Raw genomic sequence first — 27,799 nt, forward strand, 5'->3', positions numbered from 1 at the left:
AGCGCGTTATACTACACGCCCTGATACATCTATATTAAGACATAACCTCTTCCGAGTGGGTTCACCATGGCTCCTTTCCTATATCTCTAGGAAGCTATATACATAGCACTAGATCCCGAATATCTATTAGGGATCTCCCTATTACTATCTACCCACCTAGCCATAGCTGGGTTAACAAAGATACAGTCACGTGCTGTTGAATCATACTATTTAATTTTATTTTAACCCCCCTTTTTTTATTCATTGTTAACTAATAAAGTATTTTAACATTACAATTATACATCTAGTCGTGACAGAGTGCTTGAAGACTGGGTTCCTTTTCTCCTGTATACAAGGACGATACCCACCCTGTTGGCTAATAGTTTAGAGAAGATTTTTATATCCAAATTAATCAGGGAGATGGGCCGGTAGCTCTTACAGTCTGCCGGGTCCTTACCCGACTTATGGATCAGTGAGATGGAGGCTTGGAGCATCTGAGTTGGAAAGGGGGCCCCTGCGAGAATTTCATTGAAAAATTTTAGGAGTTGGGGGCTAAGGTTTTCAGGTATTTTTTATAATAAAGATTTGAGAAACCATCTGGACCTGGCACCTTGGCTGGCTTAAGTGACTTGATTACCTCCGCTAGTTCCTCCGAGGTAAAGTCCCCCTGTAGCGCTTCTCTCTCTCCTCTGCTCAATTTGGGTAATCGTGCCACTTTTAAAAAAACTTTTCGTTTCTCTCCTGTTTGTTGTGTGTGGCTGACCTTATCTCCATCGTAGAGAGTTTCATAATATCGTTTAAATTCCTCAACGATCATTCTAGGAATGGAGGTAAGGTCCCCCCCCCTGGGTTCGAATTGATGAGATGCTATAATTTGGAAGCCTATTTTGTAGCTTGTTGGCAAGTAAGGTATCTTGACCAGGCCAACTCCCTTTCGGCCTGGGAGGTTAGCAACAGATTGAGTTTAATTTTGGTGTCCGATATCTCCTTCAGGATATCGTCCTGTTTATTGGCTATGTGGGTCTCTGAGAGTTGTGTCAGTCTCTCCCTCAGCTCTTTTATCTTAGTCTCCTCTCTCTTTTTTTTGGCGGCCAAATTCATCAAAATCCCTCTCATCGTCGCCTTATGGGCTTCCCATAGTGTCGAATGTGAGGACACACTCCCCTCATTAATCTCGAAGAATTCTTTCAGTTTATCCCCTATCTTCTGCTCGGTTATCGGGTTTTTCAGTAGGAGCTAATTTAGTTTCCAATTCGCTCCGGGTCTGTCCAGCGAACTCAGTGTGCACCGCAGCTCTATCGGTGCGTGGTCTGATCAAGAGATGTCATGAATCCCTGTGCGGGAGACCACTGGGACCACCCTGTTTAATATTAGGAAGTAATCTATCCTGCTGTATCTGTTATGGGGGTGCGAGAAGAAGGTGTATTCCTTCGCTATAGGATTCCGCTCCCTCCATATGTCCACTAATTGGCAATCCCTCATCCCCTGAGCGATTGTTAGTATGTCCTGTTTCTGTGGTTGGTTAGTCCCCGTGCATCTGTCCAAGTCTGGGTCTAGTGTTCTATTGACGTCCCCCGCTAACAGAATGCTGCCTTGTGCTTTGCTGTGTAGCAGCTTGAAAAATTGTATAAAGAACTCCGGGGCGTGCTCACAAGGAGTGTATACTGTAGCTAACGTTAGAGGGTGACAATGTATTATCCCTGTTAAGATGATATACCTTCCATCTGTGTCTGCATAGGTCTTGGCTACTTGTAGCGATAGCCTATTTTGTGTTAGGATTGCCACCCCTCTTTTTTTAACAGGCACCGAGCCCAAATAATACGACCTAAAATGTTTATCTAGGTATTTGAGGCGATTTTTGTGGGGAAAATGAGTCTCTTGTAGGAAGATGATATCGGCTTTTTTTCGAATGTAATCTCTGAATGCTATTTTTCTGTTGATGGGATTGTTAAAGCCTTTCACGTTATGTGAGATGACCGTTATTTCCTTACTCATTTGTAGGGTGTCGCTGAGCTACTGGCTCGGTGTACCTTGACTGTGCCTCTGTGTGGTTCCTTGCGGTGAGGTGGCTCCCGCCGTCGTCGCCTATCTACTCGCTCATCCCTAACCCTGCCCTCCTCCTTCTTTCCTCACTTGCTGCTGCTACCCCACTATTTCCTATCACTTTCCCCCTCTGTCTTCCCGTAACTTCATTGTGCCCCGTCTCCTTCTACTGCTCCCACCCGCCACGCCATCTGTCTTCCTTGATTCTTCTCTTCTCTCGTAACTTCCCCCGTCCTTCTATTACTTACCTAGCCCCGCTCTTCTCCTTCTCTTAACTTCCTCTCGCTATTCCCTCAGCTGTCTCTGTAACTTCCCCCTACCTTCTCTGGCTCCATTTACTGTCCTTTTAGATCCCTTACCTCCATTGCCTCCTTTAACCTACCTACCTCCCTTGGCCTTATCACTTACTTACCCCCTACCTTCTCACTGACTTGTCTTTGCCCCTCCACCACTTCCACCTCCCTAGCGCCACCTCTCTGGGCATTTGTCCACATTGTCTGGTGCCCCCCTAGCTGCCATTCTTCTATGCCCCTTCTCTAGGCCCCCTGACGTCCTATCTGTCCGCTTTCTTCTTCTTATTGCTCCGCTTGTTAGGGCCTGGGTGTGCTGGGCCGACGCCTCTGCCGCCCTCCCTGCTGTCCGGTTGCCGTCCTGCGCTGGTATTCATCGCTGCTGCTCGCGTTCGGCACTCTCCCTGCATCCGGTGGCTGCTGTCCCTCACTATCAATGGTATTTCCGCCACCTCCAATATGGCCGCTTCCGCTCCGCCCCCTGACGTCACCGGATGTCCGCACTCTGCCATCTTGGATCCTATTTCGCGCCGAATTGAGGGAAAGCGCGCGCTCTCCTCCTCTGCTCCAGGGATATCCGGGGTTTGCGTGTCAGCAGGTGCCTCCATCAGCCTTGTGGCAGCCGCCATCTTCCGACTTGGGGCCCCAGGTATGTACCCTTTGCCCTTGCAGCGTCCATATGGGTGGGCCAATCCCCCTCTTCTCCCGTTATTGTGGGGGTTCCTCAGCATGTAGTGTGGTGGAAAAGCAACTTTAATTGTCCATTGGGGGGTGTAATAACTTGGATAACTGGATAACTGGTAGACATTATAACTGGAGACACCTCTACCTCACGTCCTCCCCCTCAATCTTTATCTTTATTAACACCAGGCCTGGGGGAGCGTCCTGCTGTGGACCAGGTGGGATCCGAGCTTCCTCTGCGACGGCTGCAGCTGTGTGGTTTTCCTTCAGCCCCAGCTTCTGCAAGAAGGCATCCCCCTCCTCCAGGTCCCTCATAGAAACTGGCCTCCCATTCCGGACCACCAGCAGACCGAATGGGAAGGTCCAGCGGTACCGGACGGCCTTGTCTCGCAAAATCCTTGTAATAGGAATTAGATTCCTGCGTCGCAGCAGCGTGGTTGGGGACAAGTCCTGAAATATTAATATGCGAGCTCCCTCAAATTCCAGTATGGGGCTGGCTCGGGTCTTGCGGAGCACAGCTTCCCTCGTGCTATAATAATGCAGCCGCACTATTATATCCCGCGGCTGCTATGATTGTTGGGACCTTGACCGCAGCGCCCGCTGACAGCGGTCCATCTCCAGGCTAGCTCTGGTAGCAGGGACTCCATCCAGCGCAGTACATATGCTTCACAGTCACCTTCCGTCTCAGGGACCCCTCTAATGCGCACATTATTCTGCCGATCTCGGTTTTCAGCGTCCTCCTGGCGCTCCCGAATCTCGTTAATTTGATATTGGAGATCGGTGGTTTTTTTGTCAACTTTCTTTGTGGCTTTGATATTGAGGTCTAGCTGCTTCTCAATATGGCCGGTCCGCTCCCCCAGGGATCCCACTTCTTTCTTTAACTCCCTGATTTCTGCCTGCAGCAACGTTTTTAAGTCTGTATAGAGACAGTTAAAGTCACAGACCCTAACTGGCAGAAATTCAGGGTTGTCACTCTCCTCTTCTTCCCCGTCATGTTCTGTGTCAGATCCCTGGTTTGAAAGCTGTGCCATTGCAGGGCCCGGTTTGCTTCTCCTAGAACTTCCAAAATATTCCGGTAATCCCTTTTTTTTCGGGTTCTTTGTCAGTTTTTTCGACATCCTCCTATATTGCTACACTTGTGGTGCACTTAATGGTCTTATTTGCCTGCTTTAAAAAGTTTTTTTCTTAAATTGTTCAGCAGCGGGGCACAGAGCTCTCAGCCTAGACAACCATGCTCTTTGCCTCCCAGCATGCACCTCGAGAAGTCAGCTTTTATATAAAAACTAACATCTTACTAACAATTTCACAGGACTTTAAGAAAATACCTCAATTGAAAACTCATCAATAATATTATTTTTTTAGTTCCCACTTTTTAGTGTCCTGCAGAACAGGGGTGCACAAACTGGGGGGGAGTAATATTTTTGTTGGGGGGCGCGGTCCTTGCACTGGCCCTGCACTCTTCTCCAAAGCACAAAGCATTTTAAATGAAATGCCGGGGGAGCGTTCAAGGCCTCAGTAAGTTCCCTTACTTTGTCTCTGGCGGCTTCTGCTGACACATCGCCATGACAACGCGGCATCACATGACGTTGTGACGTCAGAAACGCCAGAGACAAGATAAAGGGGGAGGGACACAGACAAAAAAGTTTGCGCACACCTGCTGTAGAACATATTGTATTGGTCAGTTCTGGAAGTGACTAACTCAGTATATGTATGATCAAATCTATTTACTGTACATTGCTATTGCAAAAAGCTGAAGTTCCTAAATATCAAACTACTGCAAGATTACAGCTGAATACAAACAAGTTAATATTTTTCTTATCACTATATATTGTATTATAGGCAAGAGAAGCTTTGTGGCAGCAGTGTGCCATCCAGATCACCCATGCTATTCAATACGTGGTGGAGTTTGCAAAGCGTATAACAGGTTTCATGGAACTTTGTCAGAATGATCAAATATTGCTCCTTAAGTCAGGTGAGTAGCCTGCAATCCACAGATATTTCTGTGTATATGTTAATGATATTGCAAAATACCTCAAGTTGATGCATAATTTCTCTGTATATGTGTTAATAAAACTGACAAACTTGACCCAGGTTTTAAGTTATATGCCATCAATTATGTGCCTCAATTATAAACAAAAGATGTGTAATCTATGATTAGGAAAGTTAGTGAACTTGTTTCAGCCTCAATGCTGACTCAATATGTGTCTTGCCAATAATTGTTAATTCCTTGTCTGGCAAGAATTTTGACAGCTTAGGGTTCTGCGTATCAACATGGAGAAAAGTGTGTTTAGAGGCAGTACTCTGCTTTTGGAGCAGAGCGGCATCATATGTAACAGTTTATTACACCTGATGCAGTACAGTACAGTATGTTAGATTTAAGCCTCTTCACATGTGGAGAATTTGGGGTGACAAATAAAAGGCAAAATGAATTGCTCACAGAGATGTTTACTGTGATACATCTCATTTTAATCTGTGCACCATTTAACACCTACCCAACGCCTCCTACTGACACTCCCCATGGAGCACACTAGAGCAGGTGGTGAAAAATTGTAGCAACATGCTTTGATACGTAGGTGCAGGGTAAAAATTCCCCAGCTACAGAATGCTTCAAAATTGCCTTGAATAAATAAATCCCATAGTATAATGCTTATGTTTGAAAGCTGTGTAACAACCGACAGGAAAATTATTGATATTGAAATGTTTCCTTGAAAAAGGGGCATCATCTATTCATTTTCAGAGTAATTTAAAAAGTTTGTTATAATAAAGCTTGCTTTCCTGCAAATGGCATTAATGATCTGAGAAACACCACACTTGGCTGTAATTCGTCTTGATAATTAATGCAGCTGTTTTTGAACTTGGCAGGACGTTCCTGGAATTTCTTTTTATATGACTGCCATATTACTCAGTTTGCCCAAAGTAGTTTAAATTAGAATAACCACTGAGTGTAACAATTCTCAGAATAGTGCAATGTCTAAATAAGCAAAGGGTAGTTCACAACAATGTAACAATTATGAGTAATGTATGTTTTTGTTCATATACAAAGCAGGTAAGCATTAAACAAAAAAAGCCAAAAATGTAATATATTAAAGTTACCTTTTGGTTTATTATTTTTTTAATTTTGGACTAGGTTGAAGCAGTGGGTCTCTAGAGCTTAACCGTGTTGATTTCAGCTCCCGGGATTCCTTGCTTCCTCAGATGCTTACAATTGGATGGTGATGCGGGTAGCAGCCGTGGCTGGACACAGAAAATTTTTATTTTAAGATTCTGTGGGCAATAGGAAGCAGCAAAGTCATCCCTTGCAGCTTCCTACTGACTCGTGTGATGCAGAACCTTTAAAACAATGAGTCAACTACCACCAAAATCTAGTGAAAAAATAATGAAGTCCCCTGCACACTGCAATTTTTACTTAGAGCATAAGAAGGTATCTTTAATACCTAGATGACCCCTTATTTGTGTGTAGTTCTAAAAAAAATATTCCAAAGAATAAAGTACCAAGCAATAATGCAAAGAGGGAATTAACAGAGAAAATCTAAAAGTGACGAACATCAAATTATCTTAAATATTGAAACAGATCAACTAGTGTGCATACAGATGCAGCGCTATGGTCAGTCGCATGGCTACAGAAAATGTGCTGGTGCACAGTGTGAAATGCTCTGACAGTCCGCAGTCTGTCGGTAAAGGCCCATCGGGATTAACACAGCGGGGGTCCATCATCTGAATGGGACTCGCGCAATGTGAATCCTACTGGGCTGCACCTGTCTGTGATCGACGTGCAGTAAGCGTGAGACTGAGTCAGTCACTCTACCTGCGCGTCTGAAACAGGCTGTCGTGTGGCTTTTATTTTATTTTAATAAATAGCCATATACAATCAATAATTATTCTAAGGCATACAGTATGTCTATCATTTTTCGTGACGGGTCTAAAAACAAGTCCAGTAAAATAATATTATGCACTGAAATAAATAAAGCTGCATTAACATTCTTAACTAAATTCACCAACACAATCGTTAGAATCAGTAAATAATTACAAATACACATAACATTTGGTATGATTACAGGACCACACACCCAGGAGGAGCCGATGTGTAAATATAACTAGAATCCCATGTACTTACGATTATATGTATCCACGGACTATCAGATCCACTGGCAGTTCAGTTCTAAACAGAATAACTCTCTTTTTTGTTGTGATCATGTGACATTGTAAACCAATTGGGAGCCGACAAAAATTTCTCCATTACAACGGCAGACACAACCATTACACTGGTGAGAGCCAGGATAATTATCAAACCTATCCAGGACTTCGCCAAAGTCACATGACAACCAGGAACCAATTTGAGACTAGCTTGGTCCACTCCCATGACAACGCGAAGCGTCATAATGACGCGGCGGCAACAAACTAATGAATATGAGGCATCTATCCGTGTCCATAACAACGGCACCCTACAAAAAGTTCTGTATATCACTCTAGAACTTGCCCCAGATTAAGCCAACCTGGGGAAACGTATGTAGGGTACGTCATGCGGCACTTCCTGGTGACGCTGGCTTAGTCGGAGAGGTGGTTGCGATGGTGAGCGTTTAGGGAGCCTTCACTTGTGGAAGCACAACGCTCTGACTGAATACAATATATATAATATACCAGTCTCTTCTGAAATATCAATGATTCAACACAGGCTAAAAAGTTCTACATCATAGAATTTATAGACCTGAAAGATATATGTATCCATAATAATTTAATTATATTAAAGGCAGTTGCAGAAACATTACAGATCTGAGGTTCAATTCCAACAGAACCTACAAATCTTGCTAGTGAACCATTCGACCTGTTTCTTCTCTCAATCATCACAGATCAAGGGTTATATACTAGATCCTAGATACTGGAGATGATTAATACTGGGATAGGCTGTCATTGAACTGCAACAAATAAGGTATTATACCTGTAAATATTTTCATATACTATTTGATACACCCAAATAATATTGGGGCTGCTAGTGTATTCGTGTACCACATTTAGACACGCATACAAATCTACTGGACTCACTAAGTGATGTAGCTAATTCAATTGTATAACTACAATCATATGTACTATTTAAACAGTGATATATCAAGATTCTGTTACATCTAAAATCAGCGTTCACACCTCTCTACGTTTTAATTGTTTTTATTATATTTTGGTTCATAGTTCTTTTTGTGTCAACCCCAACACATATATTTTTTAAAATTGATTTAAATAATAACTTGTTTTAATTTCACATAAGGGTGTCGTCTTAGTGCAGCACAAAGGGACTCTTTCTTTCTTACGTCTATATAATTACCTATTCCCTGCTAGCACCACCCTTCTGTAATTGATGCGTTGGGGTTTCTTTACACTGTACATCTGATTAACATCACCCTCTTTAAAGCGTCAGTGCAGAATACACGCCACCCCCTATGGGGACCCCCAATTTTATTTTAATAACACAGTATTGAAGTAGAGGGTCTCCGGAGCTGAAACACATTAATTTCAGCCTCAGGACCCCTGCTTCCCGAGTTTAAGGCCCATTATGGGGTGCCGGTACCTCCACATGTTTAAATTCTCCCGCTTCATGGCCCATGTGACCGGGATAGTTAAACAATGCAGGGAGACCCTGGTATGGGGTGCCGGTATTTGGGGTGCCATTAAATCTCCTTACTGGGACTCCGCTAGCATAGATAAAGAACAAACAGTGCTGCAGCGGATTTCAGGATGGCAGCACAACCAACCATAATGCTCCATCTGTACACACCCAGGTAGGCTAGAGATAGTGTCATATTGGGATGCTTTGGGCATAAACCCTTGGTATATTATATATGTTATTTTTAAAATAGTTTTTTATTTGTTAATTATTTGTGTGTCATTTCTTACGGTTTTATTTTCCATATGCACTCCAAAGTAAATCCTAACATGATAATATTTGCAGTGTAGTAAATGTAGTGTTAACTACACACGCAGCAGGCTTCAGTGTACCTAAAGTGGTGCTATAAACAGGAAAATCAGTGATTATGTCTTGCCAGTGTTTCATTTTCTTAAAAGTACAATTGTCTTCCCGAGACCACAATATTTGGAACACAGTCAAACCACATATGTAAACTGGGTCATGTCACTTTCTCTTTAAACCACATGCATCAAATAGGATGTGTGACCACATTAAAGACTAGGGAATTATATATATATATATACAATTATATATATATAGATATTATAGATATATATATATATCTATATCTATAGATATAGATATATATATATATATATATCTCTAGATATAGAGATATATATATAGATATACATATAAAGATATATATAGATATATATATAGATATATATATATATATATATATATATATATATATATATATATATATATATACACATACACACAGTACACAAACACATACATACAGTACATACACGCGCGTACTAATACTCAATGCATTTGCAGTATATTTAATTTTAATAGTTTACTTCCTTTCTGGGTGGTTGAAAGCATGCATTATGGGACATGTTACACTGTATTTCTTATTGTGTGATATTTATTTTCTTGACAGGCTGCTTGGAAGTTGTTTTAGTAAGAATGTGCCGTGCCTTCAATCCATTAAACAACACTGTTCTTTTTGAAGGAAAGTATGGAGGGATGCAGATGTTCAAATCATTAGGTATATATATTTTATTTAAATAGGTTTACATGTATGTGTCGTCAAAGATAGAATCAACAAGCACCACCATGCAAATGCAACTGCTGTATTTTGTAGGAAAATATGTACATCTATGTACATTGTGAAACAGAGTTTTTTCACTCTAACATTTGCCCTGGATTCATAAAGCTCTGATTCTGGGTATTGCACCCAAGGTTGGATTAAGGGATAGTATGGCCAGGCTCTTGTCCGAGGTGCCAACCGAAAAGAGGCACCCTCCACCATCGCCGCAGGCTACCACCCTCCACCATCTCCAAATGTCCTCACTGCTCAGAACTCCGGCCACAGGGCACCCCACGCAGCCGACGCCACCCACAAGTGCACGTGCACAGGACATCCAGCCTGGTCACAAGTAGCCAGGACACCCCCTCAAACCTCCTGGGCACCGCAGGAAATCTAAAAATGTGTCCTGGCTCCTAGTGGCCAAGCTGAGCATCTCATGCGTGTGCCAACAAACAACGTCGGAGCGGCGGTCATGTGAGGAGCCCCGCGGCTGGGAGATCCGATCGGTGAGGACACCAAAAGATGGTGAAAGATGGTAAGGTGAGCTGTGGTAAGTAGTCCTAGCTGGGAGTCTAGAATAAAATGTGTTAACAAATTGGGTAGAAATTAGCAGTGGAGGTAAAGTATAAGGAAAATGTTTCTAGGAATAAGATATAAACTACCAGACCACCAAATATCTGTGAGATTGAGGAAGCCAAAATACATTTTGAAATAGAGAATGCATCAATACTAGGTAATATTTGCATAATGGGTGATTTTAATTATCCATACATAGACGGGGGCAATGGGATTAGCATTGCAATGAAAGGAAACAGTTTTTTGGGGGTGCGTAAAAATAATTATATGGCCCAAATTATTGAGGAACCAACCAGGAGAGAGACAATACTGGATTTGGGAATATCAAACAATGTAGAAGTAATAACAAATATTAAAGTCCGGAACATTTAGGAAGCACTGATCATAACATGGTCTCATTTGAAATAAATTATCAAAAAACATATTACATGGGTTTAACAAAGACTTTACATTTTAGAAAGGTAGATTTTAATAAATTGAGGAATAATGTACAAGGAAAATGTAGGAGATAAATAGTCAGTCTTTAAAACATTGTTATAAAATCACACTTATTAGTGTATACCCTTGGGTAATAAATATAAAAGAAACAAGTCTAAACCAATGTGGCTAAATAAACAGGTAGGTGAGGAAATTTGAAAAGAAGAGGAAGGCACTTGGATTCTTAAAGTCAGAAGGGATGGAGGCATCATATCAGAATGATAAGGAATGTAACAAAAGTTGCAAAAGGGCAATCAAATTAGCAAAATTGAACATGAAAAAAAGGATTGCAATATCATGTAAAATCAACCCTAACAGTTCTTTAAGTACCTAACTAACAAAAAAATAGAAAAAATACGGGACCCTTTCAGTGTGAGATGGACAGGCAAATTATAGGAGATAGGAAAAAGCAAAGGTAGTAAACAAATGATTTGCCTCTGTATTTACTAGGGAGGAATCAATTGCAATAATAGTGCCACAGGAGAAATCCACAACTTATATATTAACAAACAATTGGTTAACTGAGGAAGAACTGCAAAGGCAGCTTGATAAAATTAAAGTAAATAAGGCACCTGACCCCGATGGCATACATCCAAGAGTTCTTAAGGAGCTAAGTTCAGTTATAGCCAAAGCATCACATTTAATATTCAAGGACTCAATTTCCACAGGCTCAGTACCACAAGATTGGCGTAAAGCAGACATGATGCTTATATTTGAAAAGGGAGCTATATCACAACTGGGGAATTACAGACCTGTAAGCCTGACATCAATAGTGAGGAAGCTACTTGAAGGTTTAGTAAGGGATAATATTCAGGAATACCTCATGGATAACAAAATTATTAGTAATAGTCAGCATGGATTTATGAAGGATAGACTGTGCCAAACCTTATTAGTTTCTTTAAGGAGTTAAGTAGGAATTTAGACCAGGGTAATGCACTTAGATTTTGCAAAGGCTTTTGAAACGGTTCCATACAAAAGGTTAGTGTACAAAATAAAGCAAATTGGATTCAGTAAAAATATTTGCACCTAGATGGAAAACTGGTTGAAGGATAGACAACAGAGAGTTGTCGTAAATAGAACTTTTTCAGGCTGGGCTAAATTTGTGAATGGAGTACATCAAGGAACGGTACTGGGACCCCTGATTTTTAACTTGTTTATTAATGATCTTGAGATTGACATAGAGAGCAAAGTCTCCATCTTTGCTGATGATACTAAATTGTGTAAGGTAGCAGAATCAGAGCAGGATGTAATTTCTCTCCGAAAGGACGTGAATAGACTGGAAACTTGGGAAGCTAAATGGAAGATGAGGTTTAATACAGATACATGTAAGGTTATGCATTTGGGAAACAAAAATAAACAGGCAACTTACAAATTAAATGAGGATACATTAGGAGAATCCTTGATGGAGAAGGATGTAGGACTGCTTGAAGACAGCAGGTTTAGTAATAGTGCCCAATGTTATGCAGTAGCTGCAAAGGCATTGAAAGGGGAAGTAATCATAATTGTGCCCCCATATAAAGAGCATTTGTAAGACCAAACCTTGAAAATGGAGTACAGTTTTGGGCACCACTCCATGAAAAAGACATTATGGAACTAGTAAAAGACCCACGAAATGAATAAAATGGATGGCAAATCTGATTTAGGCTGAGATTATATGCACAACAAACACATGGCTAATCCCTATGCTGCCATCCCTAGACCGCGTTTTGAAAAGGCAAAAAAAGTATTTTCAAGCGCAGCTGCGTGACGTCAGCATCACATGAGCGGTTCATCCAATGAGGGCGAACAAGCTTTGTGACGCGTCCGCCACGCCTCCGCCACGCCTCCCCAATCTCCTGCAGCCAAGATCACACATTGCTCAGGCGAGAAGCGTCCACGATGTGATGAGTGTGTGCGGACATGCTAGAACCCGGACTATAATCCTGGCTTTATGAGGAGAGGCTAGCTAAATTAGATTTGTTTACATTAGAAAAGTTGCATCTAAGAGGGGATATGATACCTATATACAAATATATTCGGGAACAATACAAGGAGCTTTCAAAAGAACTATTCATCTCAAGGGCAGTACAAACGACACAGGTTCATACCTTAGATTGCTTCACAAATAGGTTGGACATCTTTTTAGAAAGTAAATGTATACAGGTATATACCAAATTATTAAACATGGGAAGGATGTTGATCCAGTGTGTAGTCTGATTGTCAATGTTTGGAGTCAGGAAGGAATTAATTTTTTCCCTTATGAGATATCATTGGATGATATTTCACTGGGGTTTTTTTTTTTTGTTTGCCTTCCTCTGGATCAATATACTGTGAATACAAATATAGGATAAGTATCTGTCGTCTAAATTTATCATAGGTTCAACTTGATGGACATGTCTTTTTTAACCTCATCTACTAAGTAAGTATGTGAATTCTACCTGTATAAATATCACACTAATTATATTTTCAATTATTAATTTACACTGGAATAAAAGCAGTGCTGCAGCAACATTTCATGAGAAAATATAACCTTTGGTTAAGCAGTATCAAAGAGATCTAGCCTTCTTTCTCTCTCCACACGATGTTGATTGAAAAAGGGAGCTTTTAACTAAGCTAAATACTTTATTCCACTACCACCTGTTTCCTTGACATGTCTTCAAGCTGAGCTCCAGGCAGCATTGAACAATGATTAACATCCAGCTTTTACTTTGGTTCCCTTGTCCTGCAGGTTCCGATGATTTAGTGAATGAAGCGTTTGAATTTGCAAAGAGTTTATGTTCTCTTCAGCTGACTGAGGAGGAAATTGCCTTGTTTTCTGCGGCGGTACTGATATCACCAGGTAATAATTACTATATTAGCTATGAGTATATTCCATTTATTGGTTGATTTCAACCCTTTTGTTGCCAGAAATTCCTGCAACAAATTGAAAAGCAATACATTGCAAGCCACCCTGGCAGCGAAGGGGTTAAATGAATCAGTAATAGACTCTGCTGTTGTGGTGGCTTCTTTACTCTTGGTTTCCTCTACCCGTCTTTTGGTGGTTACAATATTTTCAGAATCTTCCACAGTACACACAATGTGGGCTATTTACCAAAGTCTGGTCTGGTTACAAAACAAGAGCAACATTGAACAAAAAAATTAACTATATTAATCAAAAAAAAACATTTTCCCTTTAATAAATATGGTGCGTTTTTCTTCTCCAATGTTACCATAGCTTTGCATTTGGGAGATTAACAACTTTTTTCAATGACCATGAATATGTTGTTTTTATATTCATATCCATATTCTCTGTATTTATTATAATAAATCCTGCATAGTATGTCACTGTATGAAATACATTCCAAGTCAAAATCTTTTATATTGCTAAGAAAGAGAAATGTGTACTGTAACTACATTCTTTACCCATACTATAACTTGAAACTTGTACCAAATACAGAAAAAATTACAATGCATCTGGTCTCAGGCACGCTATTAGAGAGGGTTGGGGTTCCTTACAATGCATCTGGTCTCAGACACGCTATTAGAGAGGGTTGGGGTTCCTTACAATGCATCGGATCTCAGACACGCTATTAGAGAGGGTTGGGGTTCCTTACAATGCATCGGATCTCAGACGCGCTATTAGAGAGGGTTGGGGTTCCTTACAATGCATCTAATCTCAGATACACTATTAGAGATGTTGAGGTTCCTTACAATGTATCTAATCTCAGACGCTCTATTAGAGAGTGTTGGGGTTCCTTACAATGTATCTGATCTCACATATGAAGATATGATTATTTCAGTCCTAAATATTGATTATGCTATATTCCCTATACACATATATATTCCAGCATGTAACTAGTTTATTTAGTATTAATTTAGACTGCAATGATAAGAAGTTAAATACAGCAATGTGTAGAAATGTTTGCTGAAGTTGCAAGAGTATGAATTCAAAGGGTAGTTAAATAGAGATAGGGTTAGTTACTAACAATGGAATTAGGTCTTAACATATAGTTAAACTATAACTAGAGTTCCAGCACTCACTGACTAGGAGAAAAAATTATGAAAACTGAATAAAAGCCAAAAGAATAAACAATTTAATGCAAGCACAAGATAACTACACTTGGAGTGATGATGGCACAAGCGGGTATATGGACTCTACAAACACGGTGGTAAGGTTAAAGACACAGGGTCAGGGAGTGGGGTAGACAAAAGACAAGGAAATTGGGGGGGTGTATACACAAGCGATGGGGGGAGGGTAATAAGGGGGGCAATGTTTCAGAGAAAAAACCCTTCCTCGGGCCCATTCCCTCAGGTCCATAAGGTTCTTCCCTTGACCCTGTCACCCCGACCACCAGAGCAGCACCCAGTAATAAAAAAACAAATATAATCAATAATGAAAGCTCAAAAGGGCAAAGTCCAGAGTACACAGGAGTTTATTAGTGGTTTAGTTGAAGAATCAAACCGTCAGGTTTACTGCTAACAAGTGTCTCTCTCTCCCAATCTCTCCTGCCAGAATGTGGGCTGCTCGTATTATTACTCTTGTGTTAGTCTATCAAGGTGCTTTGGATATATTTTGCATCAGTTAGCGATTTGGGGCTGGCTTTTGAGGCGTTGCTTGGAGCAATAACATTTTGAGATGTACCAAAGTTTGTGTCAATATAATGAAGCTTAGTTACAACAGTTTAATCTGCCAGGTCTGAGTTGACAGTAATGTCTTTTGTTCAGCAACAGATGAAAATTGATGCAAGTATATATCTCCTTTTATCTTGGTCCAAATGAAGAACGATAAAGTTATATCTTTTTGTTTTTCAAAGAATGGATGGAGAGATGGCCTTTTTAAAGAATTATACTCACAAACTTGCTATGCCAATAATCTTCCCACCTGTAACAATAAGGAAATTACAGTATTTTATGTAATACGCTATTCTAATGTAGCAAGATCTTACATTTCTATTAATCCATCATATCAATAGAAGCTGTTCTCTCCCTCCTTTTGACAATATATTTGTCCTCTACAGTCCTGATGTATTAAACCTTCTTTCCTTGTTGCTAACTAGAAAGCAGTACAGACAGAGAGTGAAAGAGAATCCTTCTGGGGATATCCATTGCTTGTGATTAATTTGTTTAACCACAGACTCTCATGGTGAATTTTAATTTAGCTCTACTGAAAAAGTGTGTTTGTGACAGTGGAGCATTTACAATCTGTTAAATGAAGTCGGAATACTAATGTATTCTTTTCTATTTATGGCATTGTCTTAAATATTATCTTCATTTTATTTAATGCTTATATCACTAATGCTTTTCTAAACAATGCTTGTCCGACCTTTTCCAGAAAAACTCTAAAACAAGCCGTCTTCGCCAGAAGACATTATGATTTTTTTAAATCTTCGAGTGATGGAAGGGCCTCAGCCTCAAAGTGCTATGGCCCTCCTGTCAAGTAGCAATCATGTGATCACTCCTTACGATTACATAATTGCACTGTCGCCACAATGACGTGGATAGAAGAGATGTGTCCTCTTCTGTTCAGATCGCATTAACTTTTCCTATGGAGCAGTGAACACAATCTCCCCTTGAAAACAAACAAGAGAGCATGATATAGCTACTGCATCATGGGAACCCTGGCTTACCGCCCTGAAGATGAAGTAGCTACATTGTAAGACACCCCAAGGGTTCAATTTACCTGAGCCTTGTGGTTCCCCTGAGCAGAATAATAAGTTGTCAAATGAATAAGGAGAATGCAACACATCATAGGGACATTTCCTTTATTCATTGAGTCACAGACAATGAAAGTGCATGACAATTGAAGTTGAATCTTTCCTTATTGGGCAGCTACAAAAACAGTTCAGTTTAAGAAAAAAGAAGATGGAAACATCTCCTTTTTAATCAATGTATTACTAAGTAACACCTTCTATAAGACACTTCACCACAAATCATATGTACAGGTATGGACTGTGTTCGGGGACAGGGCCACTGAAAAGGGGGGTCAGCTAGCACTCCTGTCCCAAGCCTGGTGAGTAAAGGGGCCCGGGCCCCCTGCCAGAAAACCCTGTAAAGAAGGCCTCCTGGAAGGTGTTGCAGAGGGGCCTGCAGGAAGGTGTCCCTGGAGGTGCCTGTCGAGGCAGCATGCTGTAAGCTGGTGGAAGGGATGCACCCCTATCTGGCACCTCCGTGTGTACACTCCATCAGGCAACTCTGCAGACACCCAATTAAAGGAAGTCAAACTTCTCATAAATTTACAAAGGCTATAATGTTCACAAATTAAATGCAATATAATTAGCTTGTAATTCATTTTCTTAATACAGTATAAGGAAATTATCCAACAAGCTACAGTACATTGCATGATATTGTGCTTTCGAACAGTTGGGACATTCATAACAACCACGTTTTTTTTGTGACTGAATTGTCAGTTGAGACTAGAAAGGTAATAATAACTTTTTTAGTGTGCCCTTGTTTGTTAGTTTTTTTGTATTTACCTCAAGAAATAAGTGTTAACAATGTCCTTTTTTTATGAAACAGAACGACCCTGGCTGATAGAACCAAGAAAAGTCCAGAAGCTCCAAGAGAGAATTTATTTTGCACTTCAGCATGTGATTCAGAAGAACCATTTAGATGATGAGACTTTGGCAAAGGTAAGCATAATGCTAAAGCAAACTCATCTTTTTAACAATCACAGCTGCTAGAATGTACAAATGACTTTAACTGTACTTTGCAAAATCTCTCACGCATTTCTCTTAAGTTTCAGCAAATGGTAAAATTGCTCAAAATGTTGCTAGATGTGCAGCTTCTCCCCTTCTTGTAATTTTTAGCAAATATGTCAGTACATAAAGGGTCAAGTGACCTGAAGTTAGGGACTTGATCTGTATGTTGACTTTAAATACATGCCTAATTTTTTCAAAGACTCTTTTGTGGTAAAGTAAGGGAATATTTTGCCATGCTTGCAAACCACCAAAAAACTTGGCCATCTCTAATAGCTGCAATTTAAAATACTACAAATAGGAAAGGCAATTTTGCAAAAAACACAAGGACAAAGGGTAATTTTTTTAAAGCTCGATAGTGGTAGACTATACAGAAACAATAGCATACGTATAAAGCAACTTTCAGCACAAGTGGTGGATGTAAATACAAAGAATTCAAGATTGATTGGGATAAGCACAAGGGAACCCTACATTTACTGAATAAAAAGGCTAAAAAAAATTGTAATGTGTGGGAAAACTTAAATACCTTGTATAACTTTAAACCTGCGACCACTCCCCTCTCTCCCCAAAACCCAAAATTTTTTTTACGTTGTGTGAACCAGATGAACCCCTGGAGATTAACAATTTCTTGAAAGTATAGGTCTCCTGTAAGATGGAGATACAAAGTAGAGCTCTACAAAGTTCCTAATGCAATTCTCCATTTAATGTGACAGCCAAGAACAGTGGAAAGACAACGTTCCAGGTCCCATATGGACCTTTCATCAGGTCACCTTTATGAGCATTATAAACTTGTGAGTAGAGTTCTACTTTGTATCTCTGTCTTAGAGGAGACCTGTACTTTCAAGAAATTGTTTGTCTATGTTGTGTTGGGTGCACAAGCAGGACTCTCCTTGCCTGAAATTATTTCCCCGCACTTTGGAATTGTGCTATATTTGAGCCTCTGGAGATAAACTGCAGCACAGGTGTACCCTGGAATTGCAGAGATATATATTTATTTTTTACTTTTGCCAATACTTCCAAGAAAAAACTAAACATGGCTCTGGGGTCAGCCAATTGGAAACTGCAATGTCATCTTCATGTTGGTGTCATGAATTTCTATTGACCTCCATTGTAAGTCTGACACCAGTGGCCATATTGTTCCCTCCAAAAATTATTGTTAGGCGATGTATAATTAAACTCTCTCAGGTACTGGGGGGCTGGGGGAAGGGGAGAGGGGTATTCTGTGGTTTGCAGTGCAGAAGTTCAGCTCCAGGGACCCATTGTTTCAAATGAAGTAACAAAAAAAACTGTTCAATATATATGTGTGTAAAAGAATCTAAGCAACAGAGATTGCTGCGGTAATAGGTTATTATTAGTCTATCCCTGCTGAAATACTAGGGCAATACAGATTCAAGAAAACATCACCAAAGTTAAACAATACATTGAACTTTCTGTTTAGTGTCTTTATTTCCAGCTTTATACAGGGCTCCCATGTACTGTACAACCCTCAAACGTGTGTTGCCTTATTAAGAATAAAACATTGAGTGATTAGTAATACACCTATTGAAGTCTACCAGTATTCATGTAAAGCAAAAGGGCATATACATTAAAATAGTAATTACATTTATGTCTTTTCAATGCATCACTAATATTCAATATTTTAGATGTGTTATTACTGCTGTTCTATTCTAATTTTGAGACATATATTATTTTGATGGATAGCTGAGTAGCTGAGTTCGGAACAGAATTTGAGTACTTAATGAAATAGTGGTATATACTGAGTTGTTTGTATTTGTAAACTTACAAAGCTTTACAAATGTTGACCCCGGCACAAGGAAGATTTAAAGCAGAAATCCACTCTACTTTTTTTTTGCTTTAAGCTAAATGGCCATTTCAATGCACCAACAAGATAAGTTATTCATAGGGGCAGTTGTTCCATACATGTGTTTTTGAGACCTCACAAAACCTTCCTTCAGATATTCTTTAATAGTAGAGATTTCTGAGAACTTGGTCGAAAACTGACAACAGCAGAAAGTAAAATTAGAAATGTGCATTTCATTTGAAGTTGCTTAATTTAGTTTAAATACCGAATTCTTTCTTTTTTTTTCCCACAGCTGATAGCCAAGATACCAAACATAACTGCACTTTGTAACTTGCATGGAGAGAAACTGCAGGTATTTAAGCAATCTCATCCAGAGATAGTGAATACACTGTTCCCTCCATTGTACAAGGAGCTTTTCAATCCTGAATCGGGCACTGGCTGCAAGTGAAGACGGTGGGATTTTTCACAAAGCTATGGAATGCATCACTACTAAGACAAAAGAAATGTGCTCAAGAAGACTTACTAAAAACATCACTAAAGCAGCACTAGGAATGTCCTGCACTTACTAGAATTATTTTTCACCGCTACAGTTTGAAGAATGTAAATATGCACCTCTGAGTGGGGCTCTCTCTTCTTCATTGTTCTTGCTTTTTTTGGAACAGACTACTTAGCACTTTTGCTGACAAAGGGGAGGGCAGCAAAGCGTGGCAAACCTCTGTGGCAGCAAAAGGATTCATCTTAAAATATTGAACACTGGGTGTATCTACTTTTTTTTATTATTATTTGAGAGACAGTTTATAGAATTTTATTGTAGATATCAATAAGAGCATATACTTGTACAGTATTACTCTTCTGGATTATGTTTCAAATCTAATTTAAGAGAATTCAACTTATTTCTATGTTTTAGAAGCATGTGTAGTTTTTTGGAAAGTGATATATATATATATATATATATATATATATATATATATATATATATATATATATTATATATATATATCCCTTACAAGGTGAAATCAATCTCAATGTAACCCCTACCGCGCACACACTCACACACAAACACACACACACACACACACACACACACACACACACATATATACATACACATATATACATACACACACACACACCAGTATATGCACCTTTGCTGTGGTTTAATCCTATACTTACACAAAAAGCTCACTATTTGTTTTCTTTGTGTCTTTCATTAATGCAGTTGTTGTGTTTTCTCCTTCGATTTATGTATTTTATTTATGTTTGGGCAATCATGTTTCAATCAGCGAAACCATTGTTTGAACAATAATTGCCAATGTATTGTATACCTACCAAATGGTAGAATTTCTTAATCAAATCAGATTATTTACAATATAAAGCATGCCAGGTGTGTAAACTAATGGTAAAATTGACAATAAGTTCTTAAATCTGACTATTCTAGGAAATTAATATTCTACTGCAAAGGCCAGTGATGTGAAATCAAAATGTAATACTTACATCTTGTAAATTAACTTGAAAAGTATGAAAATATAGTTTTGACGTAATAAGGAAAAATATATTTTTATTGAAGGATTAACAGTATGTTCCTTTGTACTTCAGATATATATCCGTTCCTTTACAAATCTTAGCTATAATGTGAAAAATAACTAAAAACACATTGATTGAACTCAGAGGAGAATGTTTGGAATCAGGAAAATCTTTGTGTTGTCAGAGGCCAAGGCAGTCATGGGAATCAAGGTGAATTTGTTTTGTTGAGGTTTTTAAAATGTAACAATAAGTCTACTGTGGGTGCAGAAATGCAGTTTGATTGCATACCAAAAAGTTGCAAATGTATGTTCAGGCTGGGTGTGCATTTGCAAATTGTTTGGTTTGCAGTAAACCACTATGTCCACATTTATAGCACAATTTATAAAGAAGTAACAACATTGGCTCGTATGAGAGCCAGATCAGCACTATCACAGCTTTCTAAATAAGGGCCATTGTTTTTTAGGCTAACAGACCCGATAGCAGAACCCGACCTGGTATCAGGCATTTCTTGATGATCTTATAATAAAGCAGTTGTTAGCTACACTTGCCTGCCTTTTATATTACAAGTAAGATTAATATGCTAGGAGCAATAAAAGTACCGGTTACAGGTAACTTGCATTCATCTCAAAATGTGTTGCCGTTATTTTGCCCTCTTGTTATACACTCCACTACAGCACGGTTAGTTTGAGACTGAATGAAGGCGCCATTTATTGGAAAATAACATTTAAATAGAAATAACACCAAATATAAGGAATGCATTAGCTGTCTTAGCTTTTGCTCTTTGTAGACATGTGGTGGTCAAATGTCAGTGCTGTCGAATATAATCGATTCAAGTTCAGGTCAAGTGCTGGAAAAAAATAACATTAACACCTGGTGTTATTTTAGGCAACCGTTTGGCACCAGGGAAATTCTGATACTTGAGAAATCCTTCAGTATCTGAATTACTTTTTATGCGACGGAAGAACAAGACACCTCTTTGCTAGTAAAGGGTAAAGCCAGTGTCCACCAGCCACGAAAACATCTTCAAACACATGGTTTTACATTTGAATGGGAAAAAGTATGATTCCAATTATTTTAGAAAGTATACCGGTTATGTGAGCATTATCACGTCTGAAAACTTAACCTAATAATGTCATGCAAAATGTCCCTTAATGGAGCAATCCCATTGTAGTGTATCTGTATCTGAAAAGAACAACATACACTGTGTTAACTGTGTATAATTTGCATTGTAGACAAGCAACAGATGCATTCAAAGAGCACAGCCCCACAATTCCTAGCAAAGTGCAAACAAACTGTGGCCTGGATCAGGTGTTGGAATTGATACAGTATATTACACCCATATTCTCAGAAAACACACACACACACACACACACACATATATATATATACATGTAGAGGTATCAGTACCGTGTTAGCCGAGCTTCAATAATCAAAAAATAAATAGATGATACCGTTCTGTGGCTAACGAAATGCTTTTATTTGTGCGAGCTTTCGAGATACACTGATCTCTTCTTCCGGCGATGTTACAAACTTTGTAACATCGCCGGAAGAAGAGATCAGTGTATCTCGAAAGCTCGCACAAATAAAAGCATTTCGTTAGCCACAGAACGGTATCATCTATTTATTTTTTGATTATATATATATATATATGAATATATATATATATATATATATATATATATATATATAAAATGTAGGTTATGGGGGGTGAAAAGGTGACTAAAAACCCTCCACCGTATAGCATATAGCATATACAAATTTACTTGTGAGCACATTCACGTCTTAGACAGGTCTGCAACCCTGCTTTTCGCCATTATCACCTAGCATTCAGTGCTTCCCCTTCAGCAAGTGATTTTGGGAAATGACATGCAAATGAGCACACAGTGCCACCTTTTGTCTCAAGTCCATTATTACATGGAGTCCTTAAGCCAATGCTCGCTGTTTTAAACACAGCTTTTAAACATAGCCTGGTGGGGTGAGATGCAAAGCCAGTGAACCCACTCACAGACATACTGTTCGACCTTTTGGGTCTCATCAGTGTGAGGTTGGTTGTACTGGCTTTGCAATTTTATATATATATATATATATACAGGCAGTCCTCGGTTATCCGACACAATGCGTTACTCAAAATGGCGTTGGATAGCGAAACGTTGTAAAGCGAAACACGTTTTCCCATAGGAACACTGTTTAAATGAAAGGTTCTGTTCCTGAAGGCATTTTTAATGCTAAAATACACAAAATATTTTACGCAGGCATTAAGATATGCAGCACACACATAAATGATATAGTGCATATACTGTATTATATATATAATATATAATATAATATATTATATAGTATAATATAGTATAATACTGTATATATATTATATACACATAAACAACTTTGCAAAGCGTCGTAAGAGCGTTGGATAAGCCGTTTTGGCGTTGTAAAAATGAACATAGGTATGCATTGCATAGCGTTGGATAAGCCATTCGTTGTGAAACGAAACGTTGTAAAACGAGGATTGCCTGTATATGCAGATTTTATATGTAAAAAAGTATTGACGTCTGTCAGAGCACTAAAAATCAATTAAACTGACCTCTTATTAGTGAGACTTACAAAACATCAATGAGAGTGAACAGGTCTGGACACTTTGTGGGATTTAGACACATACTGTAGCTGAATAAATAGCCCAAAGCATTCCATTCCATAGCGAACAGGAAGCATAAATATATAAAATATTAGTCCATTTTTAAACATAGTCTGTTTCTTTAAAGCCATATAGTGAAAAAAAGTAAGCCTTGTTTTTTTAAACGAACACCTGAGACTCAAGGCAGTCTTCTTCATCCCGATACGTAAATTAAAAGATCCACACATTTAACTGTAGACCAACATCTCTGTCACATGAGTGGGAATGAAAGTGGACAGTCTATCCAACACCTCCACTCCAAAAACATACTAAAGAAAAAATAGGCAATCAGACATACAGTAGGCCAGTGTTTCTGCAGTTCACTTGTCATGCGGTTAAAAGGAGTAGTTTCTCTTTTCAGATTGATTACTTTTTTAAAGACTTGGCAGTAGAGTTGGACAACTTTTTTTGGTGAATCTGAATCCGCCCCGGATCAGGCAGTTCCTTTGACTCGTTGATTTCTGCGGATCAGTCTCAAAAAGGCAAATCTGCAGTTTATTCACTGAAAATTCGAGCAGCGAATGACTGTGCTGAAAAAGGAGCACATCTGAGGTGCACAGCTAGGAGATAGGCTAATAAATATGCAAAGTATATTTAAATGAGTCTCGTCCCAAACTTCCTAAAAGGATTTCTATACCAATTGTATAGAGTTGATAAATCTAAGGCACTATAATAACTGGAATGGTGTTCTGGTGGTGTCAGACACAACAGGATTAGAACCTACACACACTGCTTTTCTGGTCATTGAAAAATGGGGAAACCCCTATGCCGATTTAAATGACCATGAATAAGTCCTTAATTGTAGATGTCCATAGTGTTGAACTCGTAGTGAGATGGGAGACAGAGGCTGTTTATGTGATGCTGGCAATGAGTCTGCCTGTGCATAAATCAGACCAATTGTGCAGGTAGAATATGGAGGGATGGGGGAGGGGAGAATCCTGCAGCAGGAGTCCAAAGATTGAGCCCATACTTGCCGGATAGGACAACCCCCATACCACCACCCATCATCAAAGTAAACCTGCTGTACCACGGGCACTGGGAAGGAGTAAAGATAAAGACTCACATTCTTAGAATTCTCAGTGATCCCATGATGGTAGTACAGCCTCAGAAAAACTCCCGCGTTCTCCAGCCTGAGCCAATAGTTGAGAAAAGAGGGAAAAAAACAGAGCATTGCAAGTAGCAGCAGTGAGGAAGCTGGACAAAAAAGCCGGTAAAAAAAGTTTTATTAAGAATACGACATCCCTGCAGTCACTCTGATGCATTTCGTACCCATCAGTACTTTGTCAAAGAGCTTTTCTGAGCAGCAGCTCTAGCAGTGTGAGCTAAACCAGCTGATGGTCTGCTGGTGTACCTCTAAAGGATACAGTATCTAGTTTGTTGATTGTCATCTTGAAAGAACTTCTAGCACAAAGTAATAACAATATGTAGTAAGGACTATGCGTTACTGAGACCTGGTGAGATTAAACAAAACAAAGGTTTTCTGAAACACACAGGTAAAAACAAGGTGAAGCACAGCAAATAAAGCAGATGCAGAAAGACAGTAATATAACAAAGTGAGCTGATGACTTAAGTTAGTAGTAATTCTAATCTCATAAAGGATAAAAATAGTGGACCATATTTACTATGCAGTGCTCAGCTTTAAAGCACCTCGGGTGCTGGAATACATTACAGCCTATTCAAATAAATGGACTGTAAGGTGTCTTCCTATGCCAGAAGGTGTCTCATGGCCAAAGACTGTTTATTAGATATGCTTCTCTATTCAAGAAGAGGGTAAAGTGAAATACAATAATATTATAATTTAAAATATAGTATTTCAATTCAGTATGTATCTGGCACTCTGGCAGATGGCACAGTGAATATTTTTGTCCCTTTTCTGTTACAGCTCCCTCTCCCTGGCTTTATTTAAAAGCTGACCACTTCCACGTTGACAGTTTAATGTTCCTTGTGGAGCACACCTAGGATACCTATGAGATATGCTAATAGCTGGATTAGCTACACGTGTGAGCAGGGGGCAGTGAGCAGCTAAAAACAAAAGTATAAGAAAGAGAAACCTACAGCGCAAAGGATAGAAAGGAAACTAAAAAGAAACAGAACATAGTGTAATCTGTAAAGCTATGTGAGCAATCCCCACTCCAATAGTTTGGAACTCACAAGAAATCTGCTTGATCAGGTGTATAAGCGAATTAATCTGATGAATCAGATGAAAAGGCTGCTGGACATGTCCTACCCTCTGCAGATCAACATCTTCATTCACAAAGTTGTATATATATATATATATATAAAACCAACATCACAGCTTGCACTCAATGTACTGGTTCATATAGACAGGTGCTAGTCTCAAATAATAGAAAAACAACATTACCATTCTCTCGTCCGGTAAAGAAAGACTGCACTCGGTTCAGTAATCATGAAAAACTGTATTGGGCATCTGAATAAAAAAGATAAGTCACCCAATCCGACGTTTCGGTCCTGGAATAGGACCTTTCTCAACATATATACATATACGCACAGATTAAGTACACCCGACTCTGTGAAACAGAGGTCTGTACGTATATTTAATGGAAAAGGAACACCCTAGTGCATACAAATTTAACTGTTAATGAACCCTAAGTATGTTGGAAACAAATGGTACCGAGATTCCTAAAGAAAATAAAATTTGCAGATTAGATCATAAAAATGTAAAAATGTAATAAAACTTCAAACAATTATACAAATAATGATGACAAATACCAAACTTTGGTTCAGTATACCTAAACCTTGTTCAAGCTTGAACACAGAACCTTAACTATCAGCAACAAACAATAAAATAAGCATATTATTGGAAATAATCAATCATATAAGGACTAATGAATAAATGCAATGTAATGGCATGTGGGAAATTTGTTCCCAAAAGAGTGCTCACTGTTGGTAAATTTCCTTCATATGTTTGGCACTATGGCCCAAGTTTAAAAACGACCAAAGGGAAAGTAATGCTAATCTCCACTTTGTGTCTCAGAAAGTTTTTATACCCTCTTCACTGATTGTAGGGGATAGGTGGTCACTGAAATTACACCTTGTGATGGTGTCAATGAAACAATATGGACTAACTCCGTAGTATTGGAGTGATGGATTATGTCAAGTAGATGGTACTGTATGTGTACGATACCTCTCTTCAAGTAGAGAAATGAGGATGTTGACTGCTTTAGGCTGACTCCATTGTTGTATATTGTGTGAGTCTACCAACAGATGTTGGTGCAGTCTTACCCCAGGGCTCTGCTGCATGGACCAAAAGAATTCACGGTCTTCGCATCCACCCTGTGCTACACTGATGCCTCCTCTGTTGCTTTTTTTCTCCCAGCTTTGCACAGCAGATCTGTTGCCAGTTCTTCCAGCAAACCCGTCAGGGGATTTTTCCTTTCCCACTGCTCCCTGGCCTTGACTTTTGGTATGTTTACAGTCCTCGTGCTCACCCGGTATCGGGCTGATATCTCTTCCAGTTCCAAGCTCTACTTGCAGGCTCTACCAGTTTTCCGCAAGGGTGTTCCTTTTCCATTAATTGTACATGTTCTAGGGAGTTGAGATTCCACCCCTTTCACCCAGGCAGCAGAAATTAATGATTTTATTTGTAGTGTGTCAAATCACCACATCATTGTAGATAACCTACATCAGCGCCTCCAATTTTTTCCATTTACGTCCGCACGTATATATCTACAACTTTGTGAGTGCACTGTGCAGCTCTTATATTTTAACCTTTTTTATTCAAACAAATACACTATGTTTGCTGTCTTGCAATTCTCTTCTCATACGTGGTCTGACGTCTATTGAAGATGTTGATCTGCAGTGGAGAGGAGATGCCTAGCAGCCTGATCATCTGATTTATCGGATTCATTTGCTTATACGCCTGATCTAGAAGATGTCTTGTCAGTTCCAAACTATTGAAGTGGGGCTTGCTCACATAAATGTACAGATTACACTATGTTTAATTTCTTTTATGTTTCCTCTCTATCCTTTGTGCTGTATGTTGTTAGTTCTTAAACATTGTATTTTTCTCTCTTGGTGAGAGAGACAACTTCAGCTGCAGGGAAAGTTAAGATTATTTATATTTTATTGCCAATCAATGATAGTCTCACAGGACAATTATATTTTATTATTATTCATATTTACATTATTCACTTACAGTAAGGTATCACAAAGTGTGCGCTATTCTATTTTTCTCTTTTTTCCAAAACAAAAGTATAATGTGACTGTGATGCTACCCATCAGATGGATTAGCTCACACTGCTAGAGCTGCTGCCTAGAAAAGCAACGATTGTGGGTTCTAGATCTGTTGGGTCTGATACAAATAACCCACTTCAGTCACTAGGTGCCTTAGGCTTATCAACTCTACGTAGTTGGCATGGAAATAATTT

At 39.2% G+C, this 27,799-nt stretch overlaps 1 protein-coding gene across 3 annotated transcripts in view; it reads left to right on the plus strand.

The window, feature by feature from the left end:
• The window catches only part of RORB (RAR related orphan receptor B), a 261,375-nt gene extending 241,231 nt beyond the window's left edge, over positions 1-20,144 (plus strand). For all 3 annotated transcript variants that reach the window (XM_075598271.1, XM_075598262.1, XM_075598280.1), the window contains 5 exons: positions 4,833-4,965; positions 9,560-9,667; positions 13,470-13,580; positions 17,237-17,349; positions 19,509-20,144. In XM_075598271.1, coding sequence (XP_075454386.1) covers positions 4,833-4,965; positions 9,560-9,667; positions 13,470-13,580; positions 17,237-17,349; positions 19,509-19,664 — 621 coding nt within the window. In that variant the 3' untranslated portion in view covers positions 19,665-20,144. The remainder of the gene's footprint in view (positions 1-4,832; positions 4,966-9,559; positions 9,668-13,469; positions 13,581-17,236; positions 17,350-19,508) is intronic.
• Positions 20,145-27,799: the final 7,655 nt, after the last annotated feature.

The sequence above is a fragment of the Ascaphus truei genome, chromosome 1 (assembly GCF_040206685.1).
Source record: "Ascaphus truei isolate aAscTru1 chromosome 1, aAscTru1.hap1, whole genome shotgun sequence".
Classification (NCBI taxonomy): Eukaryota; Metazoa; Chordata; class Amphibia; order Anura; family Ascaphidae; genus Ascaphus; species Ascaphus truei.